General features: G+C 34.9%; 1 protein-coding gene across 4 annotated transcripts in view; it reads right to left on the reverse strand.

Annotated features, from left to right (window-relative positions):
* Positions 1-22,854, reverse strand: part of Crppa (CDP-L-ribitol pyrophosphorylase A) — a 281,597-nt gene that overhangs the window by 195,928 nt on the left and 62,815 nt on the right. For all 4 annotated transcript variants that reach the window (XM_026408688.2, XM_026408708.1, XM_026408698.2 and 1 more), the window contains exon 4: positions 9,642-9,746. In XM_026408688.2, coding sequence (XP_026264473.2) covers positions 9,642-9,746 — 105 coding nt within the window. The remainder of the gene's footprint in view (positions 1-9,641; positions 9,747-22,854) is intronic.

Consider the following 22,854-nt stretch of genomic DNA (forward strand, 5'->3'; position numbering starts at 1 on the left):
AGTTTAACTGTAAAAAAAAAATTCAATAGGGGGAAAAACTTGAAGCTTATAGCTACAGATATAATTGTCTTTTCATTCAACACAATTCTCTCAGCTACCTCAAGGTACATTGTCACTGGGACTATTACACTTAAATTTTTTTGCTCCTTCTGTGTTAAGACACAAAACATAAAACATATTTCTAAATAGAATCATGTCCCATTGGTCAGGATCTTCCCTGATTAAGACTGCACTTAATGTTCTGACATTTTACCTCTCAGGATAATGAATATGTAGTAACCCCAGTACTAGCAAAAACTATAAAAACTCATATTTCAGAGCTAGAGAATACTTATTAAGCAGATATTTTTAGAATTTGGTTTCCATTTCATCAATTATGTACATCTAGAAAATATTCTTTTGGCTAGACTGGATAACTGTATTTAAAAAACTCTAAAAAGTAAACATCACCACATTGTACTGTTGACGACAAAAAAAATAACAAGATTATTTTCTTATTTTCTTTTGTTGTTATACAATGATGCCAGAACATGTGAATCTTAAAAAAAAAAAAATGCAGTCCTCATCAAAAGGAAGTCAACTCATTCATTTCAATAATATTGTGATGACACAAACACTTCAAACTCCTTATAAAGAAGCATTTTAAGACAATGGAACACAGTTGCTAAATTTCTTCAATAACTGATTATAAACCTCATGCCTTAAAGATGATTTTGACATTTAGAAATAAGAAGTCTATTCATGTAAGACTGAACAGTGTAGTAAGTGACCCAGCAAAGTGTTTAAAAGTATACTAGACCAAAAATATGGTATAACTATAAATTTAAGTTCTTATGTAGACAACAGGAAATCTTCACACAATAAAAATGTTTACTGAGGTTTTGCCATGGCACAACTACTTAGGAAAACCATGAGGGCCAATCCCTATTTCTGGGAACCAGTACTATACTTTCCTGTGACTTTCGATTCTTGGGAGATGGGTGGAAACCTGATCGTTTAGGAATACTATTCTCTACCCTGGAAGATGTAGTGGGGGGGATTAAAACTCTGGGGCAGAGGTCAGCTGAAGATGGCAGAATAGAGAAGGTCTCATTCCTGGCTGCTCTGTGTTGTGAAACGAAGAAAATGACAGGCAGCTTCTGCACAAGGTGGTTGAACAAAAAAACAAGTGGGGGGGACGGACTTTAGTGGAACTTAAACTGGACATTCAATACAGACTGGGGACACAGGAGGTTGGATAAATAAAAGAAGGAAAAAAACCCAACAGCAAAGCCATTGCAACAGCCAAGCCAGAAGCTCCAGCCAGAGAGGTCCCTCTGAGAGCATAGTAGAGGGATAAGGAAATTAAGGGAACCCTCATTTTGGGGAGGTCCAAGGGTTATCAGGGTACAGAAGGTTTAAAGACCAAGGATATTGCCCAATAAACCTGAAAGACACAGTTCATGATATATGTATGCAGGAAAAGAAACAGCCAAAGGAAGGAATCATTTTGCAGCTGTAGCTGATGGTGCAATTCCTGGCAAGCCTGAGTGTGGCCTGAAATAGAGATCCAGTAAACAGACACTGCACAACAAAGAGTGTGTGTAATTGATCAGGAGAAAAATCAAATGTGGAGAGAGGTTTACACAGGGGACAACTGGTTGTAGAAACCCACCCAGATGTAACTGTCCCACTCTAAACCCACTGCTTACAGGACCTAAGGGGAGAGACACATCTGGTTGGGAACTCAGAAGGGTCGAGGGAGGCAGTAGAGATTGTTTGGAGACTGAACCCAAGACCAGAAACATGGGGTCTGCAGGTGTCATAGAGGACTAAGAACTGGTTTGCCCATCACACAAGTAGAACCCAGGGGAGATCCATAGGGTACAGTCTTCCAGTGTGGACAAGCAGGTATTTGGCAGTGGAGAAATCTCTAGACCAACTGGAATTCAACAAACAGCATAGAACCTGCCTAAACCCAAACACTGCCTCCAAGAATTCTCCCTGTGGAATTACCTCTCCTACTCTAGCAACTCCACCCTGAGCATGAGCAACCATCACACTCCAGACAACCCCACCTAAAACTGTTGAAAAGGAAAGCTGAGAATATTTTTGAACTGCAATGAAAAGAATTAAATTTTCATGAAGATTTTTTTACTTGTTTTTATTCTTTTTCTGTTTGTGACTTCAATGGTACATGGATATTAATACGGTTTCATTTTTTCCCCTCATTTCTACCACTTTTGAAGCCAATTATTCTACATGGATTAGTTTTTTGTGAACTAAGGTATTTGATTAGTATATTTTAGTTTTGTTTTGTATTCTTTATTTTTACTTTTTAAAAAATGTTTTGCTTTATATATTTTTTCTCCAGTGTTTCCCCTGACTCTCTTTTCTTCTGCTAATAGCCAATATATATTGTTCTGTTTCACTGTTCCTTGAATCTTTTACTTCTGTCTTCTCTCATTCTCCCTCATAATTATCGCATACTGTATCACTTCTGTTCTCTTCCTGTCCACCATTTAAAACTTGCTATTATTATTATAGGCAATAACTGATCATATCATTTCTGTTTATTGTGAAAATTAACATTGCAGACATCATACTAGGTAATATTTGGTTTAATGGTGTAAACTGTTTGCACTGGTGGTTGTTATTATTTGTCTGCCCCTAAACAGTGAGGTATTAGAAACCTTCAGGGACACTATAAAAACAAAGGATAGAAACTCTATTCCCTCAGATCCATACTACTCCATGGGTAGACACATAAACATGAAAAAACAAGGAACAAATCACCCCAAGCAGACCAAGATATTCCAAAAATAGAATCTATCAACACCACAATGGAAGAAACGTCAAAGGTGTTTAGAAAGTACTTAGTTGAACTGATCTGTGAAGTAAACTATGGTGTTAGCAATGAAATCAAAGAGAAAATACAGAAAGTGAAGAGATCTCTTCATTAAAGAGGCAGAGATTCTGGAAAAAAGGGAAAACAAAAGCCCATGAAATATAGGAAACAATAACCAAATTAAAATTCAACAGAAACTTCACCAACAGACTAGACCACTCGGAAGACAGAACCTCAGGCAATGAAGACAAGATATACAATCATGAAAATAGTGTTGATCATGGGGGAGAAGATATTAAGAAACCATCAACAGAACTTACAAGAACTATGAGATAACATGAAAAGACCAAATTTGAGATTTATTGGGATAGATACAAACCAAAGGAATGCACAATCTTTTCAATGAAATATTATCAGAAAATTTTCCAAATCTGAAGAATGAAATGGAAAATCAAATACAAGAGGCTTACAGGACACCAAATGTACAAAATTACAGACCTACACGAGGGCACACTATAATGAAAATGCCTCACAGACAGAATAAGGATAGAATTTTAAAGCCAGTCAGAGAAAAATATCAGATCACAGGTAGGGAAAAACCAATTCAGATCTCTGTTGAATTCACAACTCAGAGCCTGAAAGCTAAAAGATCCTGGAACAACATATACCAAGCTCTGAAAGAAAATGTATGTCAACCAAGAATCCTGTATTCATCAAATTAAGCTTCAAATTTGAAAATGAAATAAAAATCTTCCATAATAAACAAAAATTAAAAGAATTCACAACTAGAAAGTCTGCACTACACAATATTCTCAGCAAAATATTCCATGAAATTGAAATGAAAAAAAGTGAAAACAAGCAACAGGAGGAACTAAATGAAAGGAACAATCAAGAAAGAAACTAAATTAAAAACTAGAAATAAACCAAAATGACCAGGAATACAAATCATGTCTTCATAATCACCTTGAATATTAAAGGCCTAAACTCAATCAAAAGACATACTGGCAGATCTTCAAGAGACTCACCTAATCCACAGACTGAAAGTGAAAGGTTGGAAAAAAAAAATATATCACATGGACCACATAAACAAGCAGGGGTTTCTATCCTCATATCAGATACAGTGTACTTCAAGCCAAAGTTGGAGAGACAAAGAACATTCCATACTGTTTAAAGGAATTATATATCAAGACATAACAATTGTAAATATTTATGCAACAATGGAGCATCTATGTACATCAAACAAACCTTTCTCAATTGCAAAAAATCAAATAGATAACAATGTAATACTGGTGACTTTAACACACCTTTCTCACTACTGGATAGAGACTCCAAACAAAAACTAAATCAAGAAGCTATAAAATTAACTAATACAAGCAATAATGGACTTAAGAGACATATATACAATATTTCATCCATCAATGAGAAAATATACTTTCTTTCAGCAGCACATGGATCCTTCTCTAAAATAGACCATATCTTAGGCCACAAAGCAACTCTTACCAAATACTAAAATAGAGATAAAAATCCTCCATTCTACCAGATCATAATGAAATGAAATTAGAAATCACTGATAGAATAAAAACAAAAACTGCTCAAACATCTCAAAACTAAATTATATACCATTGAATGATGAATGGTTAGCTGAAGAAATCAGGGATAAAATAAAAAAAAACTTAAAGATAAATGAGAATAGTGATATAACATATCAAAATCTCTGGGACTCTATGAAGGCAGTGCTAAAAGGAAAGTTGAGTTCATCATTAAAAGAATATAAAGTCAAATATATGACCTAACACTACATTTCAAAGCCCTAGAAACAGAACAAATCAACACCAAAACCAGAAGAAATAATTAAGATCAGAGCTAAAATAAATGAAATTGAAAAAAATAACAAACAATTTAAAAAATAACAGAATAAGAGGCTATATATAACATCTTTGATGTTAGTTGTTTTCCTTTTTGTTGTCTCAAAATGTTTAACAAAAAGTTGGTTCTTTGAAAAAAAGAAAATAAACCCTTAGCCATGCCACCCGAGAGAGAAAACTCAAATCATAGAAAACTCAAAAAGTTTGTGAATAAAGGAAAATCACAATGAACACTATTGAAATTCAATAGATACTCAGAAATTATTTTGAAAATTTGTACTCCAATAAAATAGAAAATCTTAACGACATCAAATTTTTAGACACATATGACCTACCCAAACCTACCCTATCAAATGACATACACAATTTAAACAGATAAGTCTCAAGCAATGAAATAGAAGACACCATCAAAAGCCTACCAATCAAGAAAAGCCCAGGACAAGACAGATTCTCAGCCAAATTCTTCAAAGAAGAATTAACACCAATACTCCTCAAATTATTCCATGAAATAGAAAAGGAGGAAACACTTCTAAATGCATTCTATGAGGCTAATATCACCTTGATAATAAAACCAAACCTAGACACATGAAGGAAAAAAAATCAGACCAATATCCCTGATGAACATATATGTAAAAATTCTCATTAAAATTCTGACAAACTGCATACAAAAACATATTTAAAAGATAGTAAACCATGATCAATGGGTTTCATCCCAGGGATACAAGGTTGGTTCAAGATATAGAAATCAATAAATACAATTTATGACATTAATAGACCTAAAGACAAGATTCATATGATCATCTCAGTAGGTGTTAAAAAAAAAAAAAAAAGCATTTGATCCACTAAACCCAGGGCTGGCAGCTTCCAATATTATCTTGCTCTGGTTAGAGATTCCTCCTCACAACAAAAATAAAACCAAAACAAAGATTTGCAGTAAACAATCCAAACAACAAATCAGGTTCACCAACTGATTTTGTCACTCACTGAATTGAATTTTTATATCCAATTCCCTAACAATTAATTTTGTATTTCTCTTTGAGATAAATTGTTATTTATTTTTAAGTTTTCTTTTTCATATTGTAGTTGTTACCTATTAAATGAGATAATGAATTGCTCAAAAAAAAGCATTTGATAAAATACAGCACTCCTTCATGTTCAAAACACTAGAAAACTAGGGACAGTAGGAATATACCTCAACATTGTAAAATCTATTTATGCTAAACCCAAGACCAACATCATTCTAAATGGAAAAGAATTAAAAGCAATCCCTCTAAGAAATGGAACAATACAAGCATGCCAGAACAATTAGAAGAAATTAAAGGGATAGAAAAAGGGATAGAAAAAAAAAGGGATAGAATTTTTTGGATCTCTAAATTTAGAGATCCAAAAAATTCCACCAGAAAACTTCTAGAGCTCATAAATGAATTCAGCAAAGTAGCAGGATATAAAATTAACATCCATAAATCAAATGCATTTCTATACAACAGTGATGAATCAGCTGAAAGGAAATTAGAAAAAAACTACCCCATTCACAATAGCTTAAAAAAATAAAAAAAAAAATACTTAGGAATAAATTCAACAAAAGAGGTGAAAGAGCTCCACAATGAAAACTATGGAACACTAAAGAAAGTGAAGACAACCTTAGAAGATGGAAACATCTCCCATGCTCTTTGATAGGCAGAATTAACATTGTAAAAAAGGCCATAATACCAAAAACATTATACAGATTTAATGCAATTCCTATGAAAATCTCAATCTCATTCTTCTTAGAAAAAGCAATCATAAAATTCATTTGTAAAAATAAGAGACCCAGAATAGCCAAAGAAATCTTTAGCAAGAAAAGTGTAGCAGGAGGCCTCACAATACTAGACCTTAAATTATACTACAGAGCCATAGTAACAAAACAGCACAGTATTGGCACCAATACATGTAGACCAATGGTACAGAATAAAAGAGACAAACCCACATAAATATAGTTATGTCATACTAAAAAAAGGCACAAAAAACAAATTTGTTGTGTCAAAAATACATTCTACTGTCATGTATAACTAATTAGAAAAATTTTTTAAATTAAAAATCTGTTTTCCTCAGACACCAGGAAAGTTGACGTTGACCCTGAATGTCTCCGTTTTGCATTACTTTTTCTAAAATACATATGATGAAATGATTCTCTATTTAGAGGTCCAAAAAATTGAAATAAAATATTTTAGATAGAGATCCAAAAAATTAAAATGAAAATCATCCTCCAACTCCAGACGATAGTTAAAATAGTCCTATATGCAATCATCAGAAATCTCTGGTCATTCTCCATTACTCTGGAGTTCATGAATTCGGAGCTGGCAGACTGCTCGATAATTCAGTATCCTCTCCTGCCTTACTGTTCTGTGGTCATGAAGTGCCTCAATTATATCCAAACATGACTTTCTCTAAATCAGCCTTCCAAATCTCATTTCCAGGTACTTGGCCCTACATCCAGTACTAACTTTAGCAGTTTGGCATCACTAAGATTTCTCAGGCACATTTTTTAAATGGCAGCATCTTTGATGTTAGTTTGCAAATTTTATACTAATTCCAATATATATATATCCATTGCTATTATTTAAACAAATACTCTACATTTACAAAAAAAAATCATACCACAAAAAGAATTTAAGTTTTTAAAGGAAAATCATACAATGCCACCAAGAGGAATTAAATAAGGGCTAAACAGCTTATTTAAAAAAAAAAAAAACAGATAGAAGACAGGAGGCAGAAAAAGGAAACAATGAAATTTAAATACCTGGAATATTTGTACTCACAATAATTTCATCTCACTCAGAAGAAATGTGGCATCTAAAAGTTGACACAGTGATTAGTAGGACATTTTGCCCAGGCTACCACATTTCAGGCCTTTTCAAATCCCTTTGATGCACATCATTACTCAAATCTCATACTTAGGAGTCAGGCTCTCTTTGTCCTGGTTCAGGAAGTAATACTATGATCCTGATTCACTTGAGGCCTAAAAGAGTATGTCAACCCCTGGGCATGTATGTCAGAGGGCACTGTAACAAACTTAATGGCTTACAATAACAAATTCATTCTCTCTCAGTTCTATAGGCAGCAAGTTGGAAACTAAGGTGTAGATAAGTCCAAATTCCCTCTGAAGGCTTTTGGGAAGCTCCCTTCCTGGCCTCTTTCCAAGTTCTGGTGACTGTTGACAATCCTTAGCATTCTTTTGCTTGCAGATGCTTCACATCATTACATGACATCCTCCTTGCATGTGTCTCTTCTGCTATTTTTATAAGGACCAGTCATGTTGGATTTAGGGCCTACCCTACTTCAATATGATCTAAGAGCTTCTTTTCAAGTAAGGTCACATTCACAGGTGGTAGGACTTAGGTCTTTAACACTTTTTTTGAGAGAGATCATTTAACCCACAAAACAGGACATGCTAAATGACTCATCAATGGTGCCAACAGAGGCACTGTGGAAAGACCCGCCACATGTTGCAGTGCATTGACATGACAGTCAAGCTGTCTGAGGACTAATTCTCTTGCTGGAGACAGTGATGAAATATAAGCACTTCACAAAAATAAATAGATTTGTGAAGATGGAGTGGAAAATTCAAAGAGCAATGTGAAGCTTCCCTTTTATCCACAAACTTGAGTGTTTTGTGGTCAGAGTACCCACAAGAGGTAAATAATCACACCTCCAGAAGACAAAATTGAGGCCAGAGATATTTAACATATTAGTAACAATGCAGTGCCTCAGAGTTGCTACTTTTCTTCTTTTCTCCAGGGCCTTTGAACTAAGTCTAGCAAGATAGTCCAAGAGAGTAGTGCTAATGTGAATCTAGATCTTTAACAAAACACCTAATAGGTAATTGCCAAAAATCCACATAATTACTATTTTTGTCACCAAAAATTTTAGAAGCATACTAATAGAACTATGCTAGTTCTCTATTAGTAAGCAAATAATATGTAAGTAAGATGCACGATGCTGAACAGAGTTTTCTCTTCGACTTCTGGTTAAATCACAGAGATGACTAGCAATCATCCCTAAAGAGCCATACCTAGAGAAGGGCTCAAAAATCATACCAAGAGAAGCCCACAAGAGCCATCTATACAAAATATAAAATGAAAAGTGCTCAGCTGCTGGGATGATAACATTTAGATGTCCTTAAATGAGAAACAATAATGTACACATTTTTTCTGCAAGGCAACCAATCCAAACCCACCAATATTTTTGGTGAGGCTGTCTGAGACAACCTCAGCATGCAGCAAGGGCCATCTTGTTACTCAGAAAATACCCAATACAACTTTCTATTCTAAATTTCAATGAGAAAATATACTATGGACCCATATAGCCTCAATGAGGAAACATACTATGGACCTATTAAACAAGGGCAAACCACCCTGCAAAATGTGCCTCTTTCAAAAGGAAGGAGTAGGGTAAACAGTGCTACTAACTTGTTTCCAGCAATCATTTCATCCCCTACAAAGGAATAAAACTTGGTGTTAGAAGAGTTGGGCCTCACCAGGGAAAGGAGTCCAATTCTTCATGCAGGGCCAAGAGAGGGTCTGGCCACTGCCCCACTGGTCCAAACTGTGGTAGGTGTACTTTCAACCTACTTGGAGCCAGCACCCAGGCTTGGGAGGAAACTTTGCTATTATGGCAGCAGAGTTGCAGTTTTAATTCAATTTGGTGATCAGAATAAGAGGCTATATATACAGAACAACAAAAAAAATGGAGAAAACAAAACTTATGAACTAAAATGGAACTTGTCTGAATTAAAAGAGTAAATTTTCTTTATATCTCACACTTTGATGGCTCAGGAAACCCAGTGAGACTGAATCCTTTTCAAGGTTCTCATTTTAAAATCTAAGTAAACACATATGTACACACACAAGCAGAGAAGATTCAGAACCAAAAAAAAAAAAAAAAAAAAAAAAAAAAAAAACATCTCTTACCTTCCAGAGGTCAGGTGATCCTTCTACAAGTTTGGCTTTAATGTGGCAGTATTTTAGAGCCAACTGTAAACACTCGGTTCCGAATTCCAAGTCATAGTCACTACACTGGTGTGTAAGGGAGCGGGAGGGAGAAAAGAACTCAAAGTTAATCAACTGCAATATAATTTTAAATAAAATGAGTCTTATTTGGTAAAAATTGAAACAAAAAGAAAAGCCTAGAGAATTCACAAACCATTTAATTAGCTACTGATTGTATTATAGAATTATCCTGTCTATCCCCTAACAAGCAAAAGCAAAGTTAATAGAAATGTTACAATCATTCTTAATGGTTTTGAGCTCCCTTAGTAGTCTCTGGTGTTGGATAAATACTTTATTTGTTTGTAACTTACCTTTCCAAACCCACTTAAAAAATGCCTGAAGATATGACTCAGGAATTAGTGCATCAGAAATCTTAATTTAGCAAACCTTTTTCTAAATCTCCTATCTTATATTTATATCAAGACATTTATAGGTTATAGTTCTCTTATTTTAACCCTCTTAAGTTCCAAGTTTTTAATGGTGTTTGAATGAAATTGAAACAGATGCATTAAAATAGGCTGGAAGTCATAATCAAGCACTTATAATTTATTATCAATATTAATGAATATTAACACTAATCATTCACCTATTACTTTTCTCAAAAGACTAAAAATTAGATGAATTAGACCATAAATGGCATATTTGTTCCTAAATTTGAGATATTTAGATATTCCATAAAAGGTATGGTGGGACTTACCAGCTTAATATTTAAAACATTAACATATGCTGCGTAAGATATTTAAATTTTGTTTCTAAACATAGAAACAGCTCAGTCTTTCATGGTATTAAAAAAATGTAATTTTCCCAGTTTCAGTAAAATACAAATAACATTTTTAAGCATTTTAAGCATAACCATCAAAACAACTAAGTAATAGGGACTGGAGAGATAGTGCAGCAGTATAGTGCTTGCCTAGCATGTGCAAGGCCCTTGGTTCAATTGCAAGTATTGCCAAAAAAAAATTTAAATAAAGAAAAATAACCATGCAATATTATAACTCAGCCGAATACTCACTGACTCTCATGTCTCCAAGCTCTGTACTAAGTACCAGCTATACAATGGTTAATGTCATATGTTTGTGTACTCAAGAAACTCAAATCTAGAATTGGAAGCAGGCAGTAATTTGCTAGAGAATGTAATTCACAGCACAAGATAAGTATCTACAGAGCAATCAATGGAAAAAATAATTTTGCATGAGGGCACCAAGGAAGGCCTATCAGAGGCAATGGTCTCCGATCTCCATCATAAAGACTGTAGGAGAGGGAATACTGTGCAAGCAAAAGGTGCCAGGCAAAGACACAGAGGTTTGAGATAGTTAGTAGTTTACATATTTAGAAAGAGTGTGACCATTTTAAGAGGACTGCAGGAAAGCAACAAGTATGAATATGGTATTTAGCACCCTTGGTGAAGTGTGTCTTATTGTCCTGGAGTTTATATCCTGAATGTAGTGGGTTGCAAAACTAATGAACAAGAAAATGAAACCAAATATATACAGTCCCTATTTCACCAGAAGAGTCACAACTTACATCTTCTTTTGGTATATACTGTATGATATTTTTCCTAGGTATTTTTAATACAATAGTATTAACAGTAGTTGCATTCAATAAGTTGAAATTAATCTTGGTATAACTCTGCTTTGTACTTTCAGCATCCTCATATTATCTGGTAGTATGTGAGTGAAAGAGATGTTTATCTAGTAAACACAGTTCTGTCCTCACCACATGATTAAATCCCAAAGATAATTAGCAAAGATCTTCACTTTTCCCCTCACTCACTGCATTACCAAGATAATGAACACATCTGCAGAAAGCCTTACTAGTGCTCATGAAATGCATATTGAGAGAATCTCATTTTAACAGGTACTCCCTTCCTGTCTCAGGTGGGAAACATCCTGGATGCTGTGCCCCTGCCAGCCATGCACTGTGCTAGTCAAGTCAATGGAAAACAAATATAGTTCAAGAATATATGAAATATATAGGAAACAGAAGCTAGTCATTCTCAGAGATTAGGCTGGATTTATTACATAGATTTAGGGGGTTTAGAGTCATTTTTTTAAATAAAACCTTTCTTTAAAGGTAAATTCAAAAAGTGTACACTTAGGAAAGTCTGAATTCCCATTTCTAAAGAACAATGATTATGGATTTCTGCTCTTTTCTAGGATATACAAAAAAGTAATGTCCACAACTAAACAATAATAAAAGCAAATGACCTACAAAAATACAACTTTTTCTTCAGTCCATCAAAGCTGTAGCCACAGAAAGACCAAAAAGCCTTAAAACCTTAGGAAAGAGAAGCCTCTATCAAGGAGAAGGGATGTAAACACCAGCTCATCCACTTCAAAACACAAAATCAAGCAAACCTGGGTGCCATATGGTTAGGTAAGAAGAAATAGGTAAAAATTTGAGTGAATTTGCTCAAGACTGGGTGGAGGCTACTGAGACAACACAGAACTCTGGGAGCAACAAAAGTAGAGCTCTCTTACTGGGCTTTCATGAAGCAGTATCATGTTATCTAAAGGTGGTGGTTAGGTATATACTGTACACTGAAGCGATTACTAAAAAAATAAAAAGTTAAAAATTAGTCAATACTGATGAAGCACAATCATTCAAAATGTAAAATTAACCCAAAGGCAATCAAGCAGAAAAAGGGGAAAAGTAAGAATAAGAACAAAGAACAAATGGGAAGAAACCAGCAAGATGGTAATTTTAGTCAAGAAAATTTACAATGAATGAGTGGTTGCAGTGTTTGTTGAAATTTTTGACATTATCCAACATGGAAAGCCCTCATGAGAAACACAGACACTGCAAACCACCTGCCTCCCTACTACAGTTTGAATCTGGAGTGTCCCACTGAGACCCATGTGTAGGTCCCCAGACCATAGAGTGGACCTATTGAGAAGTGTTGGAACCAAAATTTAGGAAGTGGAGCCTAGAAGGAACTTAGGTCATTGGGGTGTGCCCTTGAAGGGTATGTTGGGACCCCATTTTCTTCCTGTTTTTCTTCTCAGCTATCATGAAATGAGCAGCATCTTCTGCTATGCCCTCCCACAATGATATGTCTCACTACAGATCCAAAGCACCTGGACCAGGCATAGATCAAAACCATGAGCTAATTTAAACATTCCCTACTTTTACAAGTTGTTTATATCAGGTATTTTGTTACAGCAATGAAAAACTAACACACCCCTCAAAGTTGGCCCCCTAAAACTGTTAAAACAGTTTTCTCCTCAGGCATAAGGACACTGTAAGCAGAGATCACTCAAATACATGTGTAATGCTCTACTTACCTTGCTCATCTGTTCCAGTTGCAGTTAACCATAAGAGTTTGCCCTTAGCATATTAATCGTAGTTTTAAAATCCTGGTTTAATGATTCCAACATTGTTGTCAATATTCAGTCAGGTTCTTGTACTTTCTGTCTCTTGAAACTGTTTTCTGCTTCTCAATATGCTCAAAATGTTTTCTTGATAACTGGATTTGATCACTGGATAAAGCAACTAAGGTAACTAGGACTCTTGTCATGTGGTAATCATGTGGGGAAAGGGAGAGCATTAGACAGTTGTATGCTTAGGTCTCAGTCTTTTAGAAAGCCTGTCTTTCTGGACTATGAACTTCACAAGTACTGCTCAGCTCCTGCTCTAGCCCCCATAGCATGACTACAGTGGGCTGGAGTTGGGTATTTCCCTTCTCCATGTTGGTTTCTCTTGAGGGATCAGCCTTTTTGAGAATAAAATATTCTAGCATATTTCAAAATAATTATTTTTCCCTTCTCCTGTAGGACACACAAAAGGATTTTTCTCCAGTATTTAGTTTGAAAACTTCATCAAGCTCCTGGGGGTAAAAGATCCTAAGAGTACAGAAGTATGCCTATGACTAGGTCCTCCCAATGTTAACTATCAGACACGTCTCCAGCAATGTTTCAACTACAGTTTAGTTTTTCCTACCCTGACACTGTTCTCAGCTAAATTTCATACTCCAGCAAATTCTGATTCACTTCATTCACCTATCTCCCTAACTTGTGTCACAGGGCAAACTTGTCCCTGAGGACAAGAGTCTTCTTTTAAGTTTGTTCCACATGTTTACATGCTGTGAGGATGGAGTAATAACTTCTAAACTCCTTTCATGCCAGAAGAGAAACTAGAAGTCTACATGTGCTCTCTTCTCAGGAGACTACGTAAGATGGTAGTCAACAAAACTAGGAGAGAAAGATGAGAAAAGAAAAGGCATGGGATATAGAAAGCATATATACTACATAGGACTGGGGCAAAGGGGATTTCTATAATAGTACTGAAGTCTCAGGATGATTACTGCATGGGAAATACAATGAGAAACCAGATAAGAGGGTAAGAATGAATAGAATCTCACTGGGCACAGGGGCACATGCCTGTAATCCCAGCTGAGGAATCTAAGGTAGAAGGATTCCAAGTTCAAGGCCAGGCTCAGCAACTTAGATAATAAATTAATAAATAAGTAGGCTAGGGATGTGGCTCAAGTGATTGCCTCTAATTTCAATCTCTGGTACCATTAAATAAAATTCCTTGGAAGGTCTTGGAAGAAACTGGTTGCCTCTGGAAAGGAAGATTAAGAGATAGTTGGCATCAAGACTTTATTTTTGTACCTTCTGCCACTTATACACTGTCCTGTCATTACTTCTTGCCTTAATTATATAATGTTTATGTAGTATATTATGTTATGTATCAGGGAATGTTAGAGTCCAAAAACTATATCCTTACAACAGTTATGGTTGTTTCCAAAAATATTTAATGTTTTCAACCAATCAATCTGATTTCCTGTTGACAAGTGGCAGAACATTTAAAATCTAACTACCCCCCTTCTAAGACTAGCATTTATGTTTTGTTGCTATATAAAAAATATTAAATCTGGCTACCATTATGATAAACCCATATTTTTTTCTCATGTTAACATACTACTTTATCTACCAGATATGTGCAAACTGTACACATTAAAACATTTTGCTTAATTAATAGAGTTGTATATGTGGCACTCTTTTCAATTTAGACAGGGATATTAGAATCAGGCAGACATGGGTTTCAACTATGGTGCTGCAATCTAAAAAGTTATCGGACTGAAGAACTTTATCACAATCCCAACTTCCTTGCCCCATTATCCCAACACTAGATCTTCTTTATCAACTCAAATCAAACATATCTTTCTTAACTTCTAGTTCACACACATCACTTATACATGCATACATGGTTTAAAGAACCAAACATCTCTAGAAGATTTGTTAGGAAAAAGTGTTAATTCCATTCACTCCAGATCTGTTACCCTATTTTATTTTCCCTGGAGGCAATTGCTATTCCTCATTTTAACTGACTTTTCTAGTATACATGTCCACGTTTGACAGTCAGCTTTTGCCGAGTAACAAAAATGCAGAAAATCTCAGTGTCATGCTTCAATAAAGTTACTTTTCACTGAAATAGCTGTGGAATGGCAGAAATGGCTCTGCTTCAAGTTGCAGACCTACAGGAGCTCTGATCTATGTGATTGCTATACAGTTGAGACTGGGGTGGGGTGGGGGGGGCAACCAATAATATACCTTCTTGTGGCAACAAAAGCAGCACACGATGACAGACCCAGCAGCACAGACTTCTAAGCTTACTTCTAAGAAGCAAGCTTCTACTCTGTATAATATCAGGCAGGCATATCCAGAATCAAAAGAAAGATACTTCATACACCTGGAGGCCATGGCAAGGGTACAAAAGTAAAGCACCATTTTCAGAGGATGAAGAATATGGCAATTTACCTACCATACATTATCTTACATTAGAGATAATATTTATTGATTTCTATTTTGCTCATTATCTAAGAAAAATTATTTTCCTTTCTCCTCCCAACCTCACTACAATACATTTTCACACTTCCAATTTCCCGTCCGTTTGATATCATACTTGAGTAAATCTAGAGTGTTTACATCATTGACTGTGTAATTTACATCACTGACTAAAGCATAACTGAATCATATACAACTAAAATTCTTGAATAACTGTTCTCCTGATTAGAGATCATCTTGTTTCACATGGTTAGACTTCTATATGCTTTTGACTCACTCACATTAAAGACAAGCTAAATCTACTCTTGAGTGTTCTAGCACATAAAGCATGTCACCAGTTTTACATTCATGAAAAAGTAGCCTTTGACTAACATTTATCAACTTGGACTAGTTGTTGTCCTCTGCCAATTGAAGAGTGATCACCCTAGGACTCCTAGATCATCTTGGGAAGACGACTCATTTTTGTTCCATCATGAATACCATATTTCATGAATTCTTTGCAATTTTCCTTTAACTGACATTTTCCTGGAATAAATTCTCCAATAGATTTCCATAGAGTGACTGTTTTAAGATGTTTATGGGACCCTCTGAGGTTAATATTTTTAGATCTTCCTTCTTAGAATAAGTTCCCCAAATAAAACTCTTCCAATCCCTTGCCATAATAGAAAGCTATGTCACCAGTGCACTGGCTGCTGAGTGGGAGAAGCCATGCCCCCTACCCCTTTCAGCAGTCACAGGGCATGTGGTGCGAGTTATGGGCTCTGGCAAGACACTCAGGCCCTCACTGAAGCCAACATTCTCCCAGTGCACAGACAGTGCTTCCCCTCAACTTGCCACTCTCAGGAGTCAGAGAATAGGGAAGGTGATTTAGAGATCAGACTTCTACTCAAGATTTTAACAAACTGTTTTTATATTGCCCCCTCCAGTCACTTCCAGAGGTCTCCTGACGCTGCCAGAGTCTGCAGTTTGAGAATTCCACAGCAGACAACTCTTCACTTGCCCCACCATTTGCTTGCAATTTGGCCTTCTCAGATCTTCTGAGCCTGTCACCACTAATTCATTTGCTTTCTAGCTATTTTTTTGTTTGTCATTGTCATCTCTCCTATTCTTGTTCTTGAGGGTTTATGTCACTTTTAATCTCTTCCTAGTAAGTTTAATGATGATTGAGTAATGAACAAAATTAGATAAATGTTCAAAAACAGGAGTATGTGTATTCTAATTAGATAAATATTCCAAACTGTCTTCCATAAAGTTGGTTTCAGTTTAAGTTCCCATAAACAATGTATGCAAATATGCAGGGTTTTTAACATGAGGCAAATGAATATGACCCACAGGGACTGAAAACCACCTCTGAAAAACATTTGGCATATAATGCAATTATTTTCTTGGGAAGGGATTCCACAACTTTCAGAGATTTTAGAACACAAAATAGTTAGGAACCATTGTTTTATGGTAATCATGTCATGATCTGTGGGTACAAATAATCTGATTACATATCCTTCCAGCCTAAACATCATGCACAATACTGTTTTGGCAAGGCAGCCTGGGAAGTTTGCCCAACAAAGAACAATATATATATTAGAGTAAAAGTAAATCAAAGGCATGCATGCACAGGTTTCCCACTCTGCTGTTAGAGCCATGCTCAGAGCATTTCAAGTAGAAACAAAATAGACCATCTTACAATTAGGTAAACAATGAACACCTGCATTCAATTTATCATCTGGAAATCAAACCCGAAATATTTTGCATACATTAACATTGTTTGAATTATGCAATGTATTCTAGAATTGCATGAGACAGTTGTCCAAGAAGCTTTGTTTTTCACATATCAGATCATTTTATGAGTAGATAAACAATTTCATGCTAAGTCTATATGAGGCTGATAATACAGATACAACCTTCACTCTACAAAAAATAAAAGTACAAATGATCTGGCCAAGGTTAAGATTTCTTTAGGTACAAATTTTTAAATGAGTTTACACAGAATTACACTCACAAAAGGCTTTTCATTATCTACCAGTTGGGAAAAATAAACCTATTAGTTTATTCAAATTTTTTGCCAGCTCTATACAATGATATGCATTATGAAATTACAGTCAATACGATCATACCAGCCAGTTAACATTACACGGAAAATTTTTTTCAAGTCCAAATAATTTGGTAGAAGGCAGAAAACAATTTTACCAGTAATTCCAAATTGTATCTTAGCCATTTCTCCTGACATTCACAAATATTGTCAAACACTATAAAAAGAACTTCATTGGATTGATTTCTTATTTTTGATGAAGTAAACCAATTAAAAGTTAAGGAGAAAATATTGCCCTGAAACAAATCATAAACTTTATGTAACAATGAATTTAAATAGCTATATCATGTGATATCTAATCCCAATGAAAAAACTAAAGGGAAAAAGTCAAAACCCTATAATACTATTGAAACCCAGAGATAAGAAAGCTTTAAGTTTTTGAATAACAAGGTTTTTAGCCATAATATCAATAGATTATACTTCTTTGTTATTTCAGATTTTCATAAAGAATGAAGGTTCTAGATCCAGAATCATTTCAATAGCAATAGGACTGGTCACATCATTACCCAAGGTGGATGATACAGGGAGAAAAAAAGCAAGTCTACTCATTGGGTTAGTGAATCAGTTAGATATAAATTACCAGTAGGGCATCTAGTAAAAATACTCACAAGCAGTTCAAAATATATTCCCAGTATTTATGGGAGAAACAAACAGAATAAATGAAAAAGTTAGGAAACTTCTACTCATTTATTAAGCAAATACTTAGGAAATATTTGCCAGGCACTGTGCTGAAAAGGCCGAGTAAGGCTGGGGAAAACCATACAAGAAAATGTAAGTGAGGCGATAACTGTAGTAAGGGAGATATGTTCACACATTGGGGAATAAAAAGACAACAGTGATTTTATTAGATCATGTCCTCCTTTTTGTAAATTGCTGTGTCATAATTGCACCAAACAAACTGAATTTAGTACAATTAAAACAATTTATTTTAAATACTGGTCAGAAAATACCTCTTTTATTGACCAAAGATTTAAAATTATTTTCTCAATTTCTACATAGCTAGACGAGTAGCATCTTGTGGACCTATTCATGGAAACGCTGACCTCTGCCTCCTCTCTAGTTTTCATTTCACATATTTCTATCTGATGTGTGAAGGGTAAAGATTTGCTCCCAAGATGTAGGCTCTCTATTCACCTCAGATTGTTTCTTTTGCTGTACATCATTTTCTGAGAAGTGTCTCTTCAGGTCCTTGGCCCATTTATTGATTGGGCTATTTGTTTTATTTGGTGTTTAGCTTTTTAGTTCTTTATATACCCTAGAGATTAGTGCTCTATCTGATGTGGGAGAGGTAAAGATTTGCTCCCAAGATGTAGGCTCTCTATTCACCTCAGATTGTTTCATTTCTGGAACTCTCCCTTTGCAATCAACTCAGACTATAACAGTTATCTATGAAACTATCTGATCTGCCAAACCACAGAGCTCCATTGCTTTAGAAGTATATATTCTTTGTTCTCTACTGTCTATGTTCTTCCATCAGGACAGATTTTATAACAAAAATTAAAATTGCACAAACACTAGGCCATCAAGTTGAACACTAAAAGTTATCACCAATAAAATTGAGTGAAGAGTAAATACAGCCAACAGCACAAATAAATCTCAAAGTTATGTTTTAATTTAAAAGCAAGATTTCATTTATGCAACAGTCCAAAAAAAGAAATATAAACAGATCAATAGTGAATGGGAGTCAACCACAAGGGGCATGAGGCAGCTTTTCATGGTGATGGAAGCATTCTTTAGGTGGACTGGTCCAGGGATTAACTAGAAAGTGTACCTTTGGCAATATTCGCAGAACAATTTGAATGAATTTTACTCCATATAAATTATCTCAGTAAATCCCAAGTAGAAAATAAAATAAAAACATTTATAATTAGAACAAGAACACAAAAGAACAAGCTACTTAGTACTACATTTAATCTAAGTAGTATAAGACCTCTAGGGAGAGAACTATAATTTTATTGTCTCAAGAATGTCTTTTAAGAAATATGAGTATTAGGCATAGATGCTATATTACAAAGATGACTATTCCAAAATTGATTCACAGATAAACTGCAAATCAATATCCCAACAATGACCTTCATGAAACTTGATAAATTGGTCCTGAAGTTTCTATCCAAAATAAGGTACAGAAATATCATTTAACTTTCAATAATAATTAGATAATATGATGTGCCTTAAATATGCCATAATATTGTCAAGAAAATGTACTTCTAAGGCAAAATTAAACAAGCGATTTTTTTGCTTTTTAAAATATTGGCTGATTTTTCTTTTTATTTATATGACAGCAGAATGCATTATAATTCTTATTATAAATATAAGGACAATTTTTCACATCTATGGTTATATACACAGTATATTCACACCAATTCATGTCTTCATACCTTTAGATAATAATGACCATCACATGCCACCATCATTAATAACCCCATGCCCCTCCCACCTCTCTGCCCTATCTAGAGTTCATCTATTCCTCCTATGCTCCCACTCCCTATCCCACTACGAATCAGCCTCCTTATCAAAGAAAACATTAAGCATTTGGTTTTTTGAGATTCGCTAAACTTCATTTAGCATTATCTTCTCTAACTCCATCCATTTACCTGCAAATGCCATGATTTTATTCTTTTATTACTAAGTAATATTCCTTTGTGTATATATGCCACTTTTTAAATCCTTTCATCTATCGAAGGGCATCTAGATTGGTTCCACAATTTAGCTCTTGTGAATTGTGTTGCTATAAACATTGATGTGGCTGTGTGCCTGACAATGTTGATTTTAAGTCCTCTGGCTACAGACCAAAAAGAGGGCAGCTAGTCATATGGTAGTTCCATTCCCAATTTTCCAAGAAATCTCCATACTGCTTTCCATATTGACTGCACCAATTTTCAGTCCCACCAGCAGTGTATGAGTGTACCTTTTCCCCCACACCCTAGCCAACAGTTACTGTTGTTTGTATGCATAATAGCTGCCATTCTGACTGGAGATGAAATCTTAGAGTAGTTTCGATTTGCATTACTCTGATTGCTAGCAATGATGAACATTTTTTCATGTATTTGTTGATTGATTGTACATCATTTTCTGAGAAGTGTCTCTTCAGGTCCTTGGCCCATTTGTTGATTGGGCTATTTTGTTTTATTTGGTGTTTAGCTTTTTTAGTTCTTTATATACCCTAGAGAATAGTGCTCTATCTGATGTGTGAGGGGTAAGATTTGCTCTTCACCTCAGATTGTTTCTTTTGCTGAGAAGAAACTTTAGTTTGAGTCCATCCCATTTATTGGTTCTTGATTTTAATTCTTGCCACAGGAGAATTATTAAGGAAATTGGGGTCTAATCCTACATGATGGAGATTAGGGCCTACTTTTTCTTATATTAGATGCAGGGTCTCTGGTTGTATTCAAGTCCTTGAACCATTTTGAGTTGAGTTTTGTGCATGGTGAGGTAGAAGTTCAATTTCATTTTGTTGCATATGGATTTCCAATTTTTCCAGCACCCTTGGTTGAAGAGGATATCTCTTCCTGGATGTACGATTTTGGCACCTTTATCTAATATAACTAATTATGTGGTTTTGTCACTGTCCTCTATTCTGTACCATTGGTCTACAAGTCTATTTTGGTGCCAATAACATTCCATTTTTGTTACTATCACCCTGTAGTATAGTTTAAGGTCTGGTATAATGATGCCACCTGCTTCACTCTTCCTACTAAAGATTAGCTTTGGCTATTCTCAGTCTCATTTTTTCAGATGAATTTCATGATTACTTTTCTATTTCTATGAGGAATGTAATTGGGATTTTGATTGAAATTGCATTAAACCTGTATAGTGCTTTCAGACATATGGTCATTTTGATAATATAAATTCTGCCTATCCAAGAGCAAGGTAGATCTTTCAATCTTCTAAGGTGGTCTTTGATTTTTTAGGGTTTTGTAATTTTCATTATATAGATCTTTCACCTCTTTTGTTAAAAAAAAAAAACAAAAAACCTTGAATCTATTTTTTTTTGAGGCTATTGAAAATGGGGTAGTTTTACTCATTTCCCTTTCTCAGGATTTGTCACTGATGAACAGAAATGCCTTTGATTTATGGGTGTTGATTTTATATCCTGCTAGTTTTCTGAATTCATCTACTAGTTCTAGAAGTTTTCTGGTGGAATTTTTTGGGTCTTCTAGGTATAAAGTCATACATATCATCAGAAAATTGGTCTAATTTGAGTTATTCTTTTCCTATGTATATCCCTTTAATTTCTTTCATATGTCTATTGCTCTAGCCAGAGCTTCAAGAACTACGTGAAATAAAAGTGGTGAAAGAGGGCATCCCTGTATTGTTCCAGTTTTTGGAAGAAATGCCTTCAAGTTTTCTCCATTTAGAATGACGTTGGCCTGGGGCTTAGCATAGATAGCTTTTACAGCATTGAGACATTTTCCTATTATCCCTAGTTTTTCTAGTGTTTTTAACATAAAGGGGTGCTGTATTTTGTCAAATGCTTTTTCTGCGCCTATTGAGATGACCTTATGATTCTTACCTTTAAGTCTATTGATGTGATGAATTACATTTATCAATTTCTGTATGCTGAACCAACCTTGCATCCCTGGGATGAATCCCACTTGATCATGGTGCACGATCTTTTTAATAAACACTTTTTTTTAAACAAGGGATTTTTACAACACATCATACACCACTATTATTCTTACATAATAAATACTATAATTCTATAGCAATTAAGACAGAATCAAATAATAAGAGGAAAAATTTCCCATGGGACCACATAACAAAAAAGGATTCATTTGTTTACAAATACTTGACATATGACATAATTTGTACTATAAGTGGGAAGCTGATAAGGAATTAACCAATTTTACTAGCAGTATTAACAGGATATCACTAAAATATAAAAATTTTCTGGGGGCTGGGTTTGTGGCTCAGTGACAGAGTACGCACATGTGAGGCCCTGGGTTCAATCCTCAGCACCATATAAAAATAAATAAAACAAAGGTATTATGTCCATGGACAACTAAAAAAAATTTTAAGATTACAAGTAGTTAATTATTTACTTGAGTTAGTTTCATAGTTGTTACATTTTTCTTTTCTAATTGGACCAAAATTCACATTTTTTGTTTTAATAAGTTACACATGACAGTACAATGACCCTGACATATTATACATTTAAATCAGATGGGATATAATTTTTCATTTTTGAGTATACAGGTTGCAGAATCACATTGGCCATGCAGTCACATATATACACACAGTAATAATGTCTGTTTCATTC

The sequence above is a fragment of the Urocitellus parryii genome, chromosome 3 (genome assembly GCF_045843805.1).
Source record: "Urocitellus parryii isolate mUroPar1 chromosome 3, mUroPar1.hap1, whole genome shotgun sequence".
In the NCBI taxonomy this organism is placed as follows: Eukaryota; Metazoa; Chordata; class Mammalia; order Rodentia; family Sciuridae; genus Urocitellus; species Urocitellus parryii.